This window comes from Lycium barbarum, chromosome 4 (assembly GCF_019175385.1).
Source record: "Lycium barbarum isolate Lr01 chromosome 4, ASM1917538v2, whole genome shotgun sequence".
NCBI classification, from domain to species: Eukaryota; Viridiplantae; Streptophyta; class Magnoliopsida; order Solanales; family Solanaceae; genus Lycium; species Lycium barbarum.
Window position 1 is genome coordinate 4,464,750 of NC_083340.1, and position 11,554 is coordinate 4,476,303.

The window sequence follows — 11,554 nt, forward strand, 5'->3', positions numbered from 1 at the left end:
AGTTGCTGGTTCGGTAGAACCGAATAGTTTTGATCCAGACCTTGTAATTTTATTAATATGATCAGAAAGCCAACTAAAGATTCAATACCTGCAAAGCAGCAAACAATGATAACAAGAATATTGATTATATAGTGCATTTTAAGATGATCCGACAAGGATGCAACGACAACACTTCATACGTGAAAAATAATCTCTCAACTCTTGTTGCTCCGTACATGCAAAGTTTTCCATTTCGATTTCCTTCAACTTATTATGCCTCTGACGTCTCAAAAGTAGAGACGCGCAACTGGTGTTCTCACCATCATAATATATCAACTTCAGGGTACTCAACTTTGTTGGATACCAACGGAGAAAAGATAGGGTGTCCAGTTGAGGAGAAATCCAAAGCCAACTATCAAGAACTTCAACAATTGAGTAGTAATTATAATTTATTACACACTCAAATTCTATATGCAAGGAATCAGTACCATAGAGGGGAGGAACCAAATTTTTTCTCATGCCTTTATGTATAACTATCGCCTTTACACTTTCACACCATAAGTCAATAGCCTTCGACCTATTGAAGTTGCCAAGAAATTTTACGAGCTTAGAGTACCAATGACTATCAAACCGTATATTATGTCTCGCGCATAAGCTGAGTTTAACTTTTAGCAACATCTAATTCAACATCGATAAGAAGAGTGCACCCAAATAAATATTACAAGACACTCTAGCCGTTCACTTGACATCTTCAATGCTCTGCAATTGAGTAAGTGCAAGGTTTCAAGATCAGGTAAACTTGAAAAAATCTCTTGTTCACTGATCACGTTCCTGAGGTACAAACTTTTCAAGGCTTTGCAAGCAGTTATTCTAATTGCTTCAATTCGCTTCCAATGATTGCTCGTGATTTCAAGATTTTCAAGATTAGGTGCCGCGATCTTGATACCATGAGGAAAATCCAATCGAATCTTCTTCAATTTGGGTAAAATTCCCGCAATTTGTAAACTGGCTAGCCCCTGACATTGATATAAAGTTAGTTCCTCTAAACAACTGCAGCTCAAACATAAAGCTCGAACAAAGTGGTCATCCAAAATCGTGAGAGAGAGCTTAAACTTCCGCAAAAATGACAACTTCATGCCATCATAGGGAAATTCAACCTTAAATCCACGTAAATCAAGAACATTTAGTTCTTTAGCAGCAGAGATTTCTTCAGGCAAAACGTAGTAAGGATTGTCATGATCGTCATAAGGCAAGCGTACACTTAAAATCGACTCTTTGATATTAAGCAAGATGAGTGTCTTAATCCAATTATGAAGATAAGAGTTCCAATAACTTCGATGACAATATCGTAATTCTAGCCAGAACTTATGCATTGAAACCTTCTGCTTTTGCCGATTTGCTAGAGTTTGATCCACAATATTCACCAACTTTGGTATGTCTAGATTTGGTATCGGGTGGATATATTTATCACCAAAATTTAATTAGGGGATGGAACTCCAAGCACTATGCAAAGCCTTTGAGAATGTACTCATTTGTGCAACATCTTTAACATAAAGGCAAGACATAATTTTCTGCAAAATTGGCTATGGTCCGCTGCTTCTGCATCCACACTTTTTTCTTCCATCACTGTCAAAAATAGTAATTTTCTTCCATCAATATGAATTAAATGAAATTTCTTCTTGCAGAATAAAAAGATAGGAATTAGCTATGAAATTCCTCATTAGTCTATAACTAAACGTATCTAACAAATTTTTTATCTAGGATAAGCGACAGATGTTGATGTTTGGCAACAGAAATTGTTCGGCGGTGTTACTTGTTTTTTTTTTTTTTAGTGAGAATTTATTAGGCGAGAATTACACATGTAGGGTTCTTCCCTTTGTTCAAATATCGCTTAAAATATTCAGAATAGTAAGAATTTAGCCAAATACTTTCTTCTTATTTTCAAGTTCTATTGAGTATTATGCATTCACATAAACCATAATTATGTAAAGACTAGAACAAAAAAAAAGTTTACCTGTTGAAGAAAAGAATTATTGATTCTATTGAATTCTCCTTTAGTTGATGTGTTTTTCACCCTTCAATCGAATCAGTCCAATGTTATAAACTGAGAATGGAAAGTGGCTGATGGTTTTAATTATATACTAGTAACAAAATAATTATTGAGTATCCAACTTTATTGAGTCACCTAACAAATATGATAGAATCCCTGCAATTAAGGAAATTGATTAGTACTCAAATATAATCACATCAATGCAAATTTAAATTATCTCCATTGAATTAGCGATGAGATCTCATTTTAGTACTGTGTGTTGTAAGGAAAAATATATATTAAAGTATATAAATCTTAATTATTTCGTAATGAATATTATACATTACAACACATGAACATTAATCAGTTGTACGTTAAATTCGTTATTTTTCTTAAATGGGTCAACGGGTTTGCGTTTAAAAGTGGGCGGGTCTATCTTTTAAATTAAATAATATATGTGATCAATCATAATAAGTCACATGGCTTTTTTGAGCGAAAAAAATAATAGGTTCGGGGTATTATTAGACCAATAGTTGGATGAAGGGTATTTGTGAGTATTTTCCATACATTAGGCCAGACTTTGCCTTATAAGGCACACTTTTAGTTATGCCTTAAGACAACGTCTGTCGCATAAGACAGACTTTAGTTATGCCTTAAAGCAAACTTTGCTGCATAAGGCAGACTTTTAGCAAAGCCTTGCCTTGCGAAGTTATTATTTTTTTAACTGAGCGGGGGTTCATACCCAAAATCTCGAATATTTTCGACCACCTTTTTAAGCGAAGGACAAAAATTAAAAACCCATCAATTTGAGAGGTAAAAATTAAAGACCAGTGCCTTTAAAGGAAAATCCGTGCAAAAATATGTTGTCTTACATTTTTAATGTGCCAACAATTTTTGTATATGGTCAATAAATTTTGACAAGAGTCGAGAGGGGTAAACTGTGGTCAAATTTTCTTTTTGAATAGGGAAAATGGTTATTTTGGTCCCTAAGTCAAAGGTGTCAACCGGTTCCGTGTAACCGGTTTTAACCGGTAACCGGACCGGTTAAACCGGAACCGGTATAACCGGTTAACCGGATATTAGTTAACCGGTCCGGTTCCAAATTTTTCTTAACCGGAACCGGACCGGTTAAACCGGTTAAAATTTAAAAAAAAAAAAAAAAAAAAAAAAGGAAAGAGCCGTTGGACTTGGGCCTCGGTAATGGACCGTTGGCAACGGTCCATTTGCAAAAATGGTCGTTGCCAAATGGTCATTTTCTTAATTTTTGGCCCCCAATTTTTTTTTTTAACACTTTAACCCCTCCCCCACCCCTATATAAACCCTTCTTCATTTTCATTTCAATTCACTCTTCTTCATCTTTCTCTCAAATCTCAATCTCTCAATTATAGTTACTTTGCAATAATTAGCCACAAAGTCTTATTATAGTTTGAACTTTCAATTATTAATTTTGCAATTATAATATTGTTGGTGGAGTTGGTGATTTTGCAACAATCCGAAGTAGCTTTGGTGGATTTGCAATTCTAGCCGCCTTCGCTTTGTTGGAAATTATTCCGGCAATTTGGTACCTTCGTTCCAACTCTATCTTTAATTTTTGCAATTTAATTCTAGCAATTTATTTTTCGAAATTTAATTTACGCAATTTAATTCTAGCAATTTATTTTTTGAAATTTAATTTACGCAATTTAATTCTAGCAATTTAATTTGTTGTAATTTATTTTCTTGTGATTTATTTGATTGTGATTTAAATTATTTCTATTTAATAATGTCAAAGAGATTAAGACGTGGTGCCGGTAGTAGTAGTCGTACTGTTAGGGGTGCGCTTAATGAGGAAACATTTGTGGAAGAAACACCTAATTTAGGTATTGATGTTGGTGGAAATAATCCACTTTTAGGTCATGAGGCAATGCAACAACATTTTACCGACACTTTTAATGAAGACTTAGATGATGATGATGATGAAACACAACCCCCCGAAAATCCTATAGGAGATACAGGTCCTGCACAATCACATACACAAGACAAACCGCCTAGAACTCGTAGGCCAACAGCTAAAGTTTGGAAATTTATGACTAAGGATAGGGAAAATCAATCAGTTACATGTACCCTATGTGGACAAGTATTTAGTTTTAAGCAAGGAACTGGTAAGGATGGTGGAACGGGTATACTAAATGCTCATATGAGAACCAAACATATAGATGTTTGGGGAGAACAAACGGGTTCAAATGTGGGGGGATTCAAATGACGATAGACCCACGAACCGGTAGAAATTTTAAGTATGACAAGAAAAAAGAACGCGTAGAAGTAGCTAAAATGGTAGCTTATGATTGTTTACCATTTTCCTTTCCCTCGGGTTTAGGGTTTGTTACTTACATTCAACGTTGTTATAACCCATTATTTGAGGGTATTCCTAGAAGTACTTGTAGAGCCGATGTTATAGATTTGTTTAAAAAATATAGATTTTATTTGCGCCATGTATTTAATTCTTTAAATTGTAATGTTTGTCTTACCGCTGATTTGGGTCTTAGTATTAACCATTTAGATTTCTTTGCTATTACATGTCATTGGGTTGATGACAACTGGGTTATGCAAAAAAGAATTATAGCTTTTTTATACGACGAAGGAAAAGGTCGTCACGATGGAAAATATTTAGCCGATTCAATGTCTACTATAATGAGATTTTTTAACATTTATAGAAAAACACTTTGTATTGCTTTAGATAATGCTTCTAATAATACAAAGGCAATTGATCTTTTAAAAAGAGAAATAAACCCTCCTCTAAGAAATATTTTTCATGTAAGATGTAGTTGTCACATTTTAAATTTAATTGTTAAAGATGGTCTTATGCATTTTGATGATTCTGTTCAAAAAGTTAGAAATGCTGTTGCGTTTCTTTTTTGTAATGCTAATAGGGGAAGAATTAGAGATTTTAAGAATGCTTGTGTGGAAAATAACCTTAGACCTAGGAAAATTCAAGTAGAAATTGAGACTAGGTGGAACTACACTTACATTATGCTACAACAAGCATATGAGTATAGGATTCCCATACAACAAGTTCACAAGAAATATAATATTGATAGTGAGGATTGGTTAACTTATAGGCATTGGGAAGATGTTAAAGAATGTATTGAACTCTTAGAAAATTTTTATAATGCAACTCTTGCTTTTTCTAGACAATTCTATCCCACGGTAACCGGAATTTTAGCCTACTTAGCGGAAATAGCTAGAGTTTTACAAGAGTATAAATATAAACCCGATTATCAAGTGGCTATTTTTGAAATGATAATCAAATTTAAGAAGTATTTTTTTCCCATCCCAACTTTATTTATATTGGGTTCCCTTTTAAATCCTTGTTTAAAAGTGTCTTATACTAAAAATTTGGTTAGTCAAATTTATACATTTTTAGAAATTGAAGAGGGAGTTCAACCATCTTTAGCTGAAGCCGATCTCGCTATTGATGATGAGTTTAGAAAAGTTTTTACTCATTATTCTAGTTTGGAAGAACGTGCTACACCAGTTGCTCCACGCCCTACTACTTCTCATAGTAGCAAAAAGGGCTTGTCGGGTTTAAAAGTTTTACATTCACAGTCTACTTCTTCTTCTACTGCAAACTTTGATGAATTTAACTTTTATTTGATGCAGCCAAATGTGGATATCAGCCAACTGGATGAGGTGGACGTCTTAGCATGGTGGAAGAAGTACAAGGCAAGCTATCCGATACTTTCAAGAATGGCTCGAGATATCCTTACGGTTCAAGTATCAACCGTGGCTTCGGAGAGCGCATTTAGCCAAGGAAGACAGCAAATTGGAGACCATAGACATTCATTATCCGGCTTTAGCTTGCAAGTACTAGTGTGCATTCGAGATTGGATTAGATCGGAGCGACGCAACCAAAACTCAGAAGCGGAGCAAGGCGAAGAGGAAGAAATTGAAGATTTGATAGCTAGTGGACCGGACCAAATGGAAGACTTTGAAGATATTTCCATGACCGAATATGATGTGGGGGAAATTAACGAAATGGTTCAAAATTGGTGATTTTATTATTCTACTATTTTTGTATAACTCATGTATTATTTGCAAGTTAAAAAAAAATACAACTTGCAAATAAATGTTATCCAAGAATGAATAAAATATATGGCTCATTGAGCTTTCTTCTATTTACTTGTGTTTATATTTTTACTTTTATTAAGATAGGAATATACCTAAAATATACTAAGAATATACTTAAGTTATATAGTATACTTAAACATATGTATATATAGTATATTCTTAGTATATTTTAAGTATATATAGAAAAAATAGTATATATAGTATATAAGTATATATAGTATATAAGTAAGTATATATAGTATATATAGTATATAAGTAAGTATATATAGTATATAAGTAAGTATATATAGTATATATAGTATATAAGTAAGTATATATAGTATATATAGTATTAAGTACATATATACAAGTATATATAGTATATATACTATATATATTAAGTTACACACATATATAAGTAAGTAAGTATACTATATATACTTACTATATATACTTACTTATATATAGTATATAGTACATATATAGTATATAAGTAAGTATATATAGTATATATAGTATATAAGTAAGTATATAATAAGTAAGTATATATAGTATATATACTATATATATTAAGTTATACACATATATAAGTATATATAGTATATAAGTATATATATTATATAAATATATATAGTATATATATTAAGTATATATTGTATATATAGTAGATATGTATACATATATTTAGTATATATATTAAGTTATACATATATATAGTATATATATTAAGTTATACATATATATAAGTATATATAGTATATGTAAGTTATACATATATATGTGTACGAAAAGCACTATTCTGTATTGCTGACTTGCTGTTAGGATGTTAGTCAGTAAATATTTAAACTTTAATTATAAAATTGTATAACATATGTAAATATACCTACAATATACAAATAAATACTATAATATATATATATATAATACAAAAAACAAAAAAAAAAATATTTTAACGAATCCAAACCGGACCGGTTCCGGTTTGGACCTTAAAACCGGTTAACCGGAACCGGAACCGGCCGGTTTCCTAACCGGTTCCCGGTCCGGTTCCGGTTGGAACCGGTTGACAGGCATACCCTAAGTTATCAGGTTATTGTGATTTTTATCTCTGTGTTATTCGACTTGACAAATTTCACCTTTAATCATTGTAAATGTGTAGTTTTCATCCTTGGAACTAATAGAAGTTAAATATTTAACAGATTATCAATTAAAAACATAAATTAAATAACAAAAAGGAAAAAAAAAAAAACAAATGGAAGCCGGGAAAAAAGAGCAATACGTGAGAACTGGACTCCTCAAATTCATACACCTCAGTCCATATACCTATTAGCTGCTGCCATATATAGGTAGGGGGTTGTGGGGCATTATATACCTCCAATCTCCAGCCATGGAAGTGGTTGAGGAAGATATTTTAAGAGGCCAAGAAGAAGAAAACCTGAAATCACAGAAAGTCACTCAAAGGACCGCAAGAGGGAGGGTGGCTCAAGATATATAGTTAGTAATACTTGCATAAGATATCAAAAGATGCTGATAGATAAAATGAAAAAAAAATCAAAAATGCGTACTTGAATATTGAGTAAACTGACACCACAATGACCAAACCAACATAAATGTAAATAACCAAATAGGACAGAGAACTGACTATAACCTAAACATGTATGAAAAGTGCCTTAGAGCTAAGGAATAAGCAAGACTCAAGTTCAGAACATGAATGAAGCATTGATAATACATTTTCAAGTTAATTCTTATGTGAAGCTCTTTGCATTTATGTTAACAGTGATGATTTCTTGCAGAGTCGATCATTCATATTCAAGTTGATTCTTATGTGAAGCTCTTTTTTAATTTCTGTTTTGATAATCTGTTAAATATTTAACTTTTGTTAGTTCCGGGGAAGAAAACTACACTTTTGTAATAATTAAAGGTTAAATATGTTCAGTCGACTAATACAGGAACTAAAATCACAATAACCGATAACTCAGGGACCAAAATAGCCATTTCCCCTTTTGAATATTATTCAGAAGTGAAAGGTCAACCTTTATTAATAGTAACTTCAGTATTATATTAATTTTATTACTAATAGATATGGTCAAATTGTACTTTTGGATTTTACCCGAAATGAAGCAATCAACATTTATTAGCACAATCAAAAATCTTCTTTACATTTTGTTAATCTAAAGAAGATTACATCAATTTAATTATATGCAATAGGCAATTGAAACTCTAGCATGCCCCTCTATATAACATTTGCCCCGTACTATAGGTGCTCACAAACTTTAGCTCTCAAACATCTAATAAATCAAGTAAGTCCTTAGCTTAGTGTTTTCATGTTTTATTAACTAACTTAAGTTAGCAATATGTTTGGTTCTGTCATGTTTGTTTAATCAATTTTTTTTCAGGCAATGTTGATGCATCAAAGAATTTTTTGACAAACTTTACTGATACTGTATTTTCTTCTGAGTTATAACGGAGTTCAAGGAAAAATAAAGTTATCTAAACTGAAAGATTTAGAGTTGGAGGAGCAGCTTAAACTACTCAACAAGCCATCGGTCAAAATTATTAAGGTATATACTCTGCGGAAGAAATCATTGTATTCATAAATTTTTGTGAGTGATTTATGTACTCGTTACTATATCTTGTAACAAAAATAAATATACTTCGTCCCGTAGTTTTTGTTCCCGAAGAATTTAAAATAATAATGCTCTGTTAATTGACTTTATTTTTTATTTTTTTGTAATTGGTGTTGTACTTAAAAGTTATTAATTGGTGTTGTACTTGAAAGTTTTGAACCTTCTACATCTAGGACTTTTAACGTACTCAGTGATTTTATATTTTACAATAGTTTAGGAAAAGCATCACAATCACTTGATAAAGTCTCATTTTGACCTTCGAAACTAAAATATCGATATACTATGTGAAAGTTTGGAATAGTGTTAACGATCTACAGGCCTTTCTATTCCTTTTGTCTTTGGTAAAATTTTGTATGCATAACAAAAAAATTATATTGGATAGTCAAAGTTTCTTATTTCATGAAAGTTTTTATTCTCAGAGTCAACATGGAGACACATATAATTGCGTGAATTTCTACAAACAACCAGCATTTAATCATCCACTATTAAAGAATCACAATTTTCATCCGGAGGCATGTGTTTACTTCTCTCTCTTCTTTACTTTTAACCTTGTAATAAGAATATTATTTGTTAACACACAATTTGAGTTTTGGATGGACAGATGAAACCTATTTAGCTAGATCAAAGCAGAATTCAAGTACTTTTGCAACTGATTGGTCATCGAGGATATGGTCAAAAGATGGTGGTTGTCCTTTTGGAACAGTTCCTATTAGAAGATTGACTAAAGAAGATCTTATTAGACAACGAAACATGCCACCACCAGAAGATGTAACATATGTCACTAATTTGACTACCGTAAGAGATAATGCTACATTAATTTACTATTTTACCTTAAATAATAGAATCATGATTTCATTTATAAAATCAAATATGTTAAGCATCACTAAATATATAATTATAAAAAAGAGGTCATAGTAAACAAATTTATATTTGTCCATCATTGCAACAAATCTCATACATTTTCATTGCTTCTACACAGACTAACAACAAAAGTGAGTCAAAAGGAAGATACATATCGTCGCAAGGATACAAGGTATATAAATAGTTGAATTGTATAATAATATTATCACCACTTAATTTTCTAGTTAAATAGTAGATACTGAAATTTTGAAGTTACTTTGGTTGTTTGTATCACGTCTCTTATAATTTGCAAGGATCAAATTCTATATTGAGATCTCCTTTTCCCCACTTTTTCTAATGCTACTGTTGTACTCAAAATGAAGGGGGGGGGGGGGGGGGGGGGAAGGATAATTATTTTAAGATAATATATCTTAAATAGGTTAAATTTTATGTATTCTGCAATAATTTAACAAATATTTTCATGTCTATATTCAGCTTGCTATAGTTCGAATTCAAGAAAATCAATACTACAGGTTTACAAGAGCTGGAATGTCAACTAATATATATAATCCTCATGTTGAAGGTAAACAGCACAGTGCAAGTCGATTGAAAATTCAAAATGGACCAGACATTTTACAAGTTGGTTGGAGAGTAAGCTTAGCAACTTGTACATTGATAATTTAACTATTTCACTTGTAATAGATTTATTTAAAATTAATTTTAATTTTTTGAATGTCTCCCAATGAGCTCCAATCCAATCCAATCATCATGATAGACCTATATCTTGTTTCAGGTGGATCTGACTCTTTATGGAGATACTAAAACTAGGCTTTTTGCTCATTTTCAAGTAAGTTGTCTTATGTAATCTAGTGCCTTTCGTTTTGCTTTCATGACACTAGCTAATATTTCCTTTAGTTAGTCATTTTCTTCAATTGAGAAAAGTTCATGCATATACTTTACGTTTATTAGGCTGGCAATACACATTGTTTCAATACACTATGCCCGCGATTTGTACTAGTAAACCGTGGGCTTAATACCTAGATGGACCCTTAAACTTGACATGTTTTGTAAGATAGGCATATAAACTTATAAGGTGACCAGATAAACACTTAAACTTACTCAAAGTGCATTTTTCAAGTTTTTCAGTTGTTTTGAAAACAAAAACTATATTTTTCAAACACTCACAATTTTCATGGCCAAACAAGCCCTAAATATATCACAAAATATTTTTTTAAAATGCAAAAATAAGGCAAATGCATATACATGAGACTATAAATGTGCACTTAAACCAATAAATACTCGCTAATCGCAATTTTGCAGCTTTCAATTAACTCGGATTTTTTTTTTACACTTGAATAATTAAAAAACAATAACTTTAACCAATAAAAATCCTTAAAAAAAGAAATTTCAAATTAAGAAATTTCTAAGTTCAGTATTTCAAGTGTAAAAGAAATTTCAAATTAAGAAAACTGTAAAGCCGAGAAGAAAATCCTTAAAAAAAAGAAATTTCTTAATTTGAAATTTCTTTTTTTTAAGGATTTTTATTGGTTAAAGTTATTGTTTTTTAATTATTCAAGTGAAAAAAAAATCCGAGTTAATTGAAAGCTGCAAAATTGCGATTAGCGAGTATTTATTGGTTTAAGTGCACATTTATAGTCTCATGTATATGCGTTTGCCTTATTTTTGCATTTTAAAAAAAATATTTTGTGATATATTTAGGGCTTGTTTGGCCATGAAAATTGTGAGTGTTTGAAAAATATAGTTTTTGTTTTCAAAACAACTGAAAAACTTGAAAAATACACTTTGAGTAAGTTTAAGTGTCTATCTGGTCACCTTATAAGTTTATATGCCTATCTTACAAAACATGCCAAGTTTAAGGGTCTATCTGGGTATTAAGCCTAAACCGTGAGATACCTCTCGATATGGTTTTTCCTAGAATTTCACAGCGTGGAAGTAGGCCATGGGAGTACAGAATGTATATAGATCGGGTACATTT

The 11,554-nt window shown here is 31.5% G+C and overlaps 1 protein-coding gene across 1 annotated transcript; it reads left to right on the top strand.

Moving 5' to 3' along the window:
* Nucleotides 1-8,520: 8,520 nt before the first annotated feature.
* On the top strand, nucleotides 8,521-10,833 carry LOC132637092 (protein neprosin-like; the record flags this gene model as incomplete). The annotated part of the gene is made up of 6 exons (XM_060354239.1): nucleotides 8,521-8,652; nucleotides 9,138-9,236; nucleotides 9,349-9,513; nucleotides 10,054-10,209; nucleotides 10,352-10,405; nucleotides 10,528-10,833. Coding segments are annotated over 6 exons (678 nt in total), but the record flags the coding sequence as incomplete, so codon positions are not given.
* Between the last annotated feature and the right edge of the window lie 721 nt (nucleotides 10,834-11,554).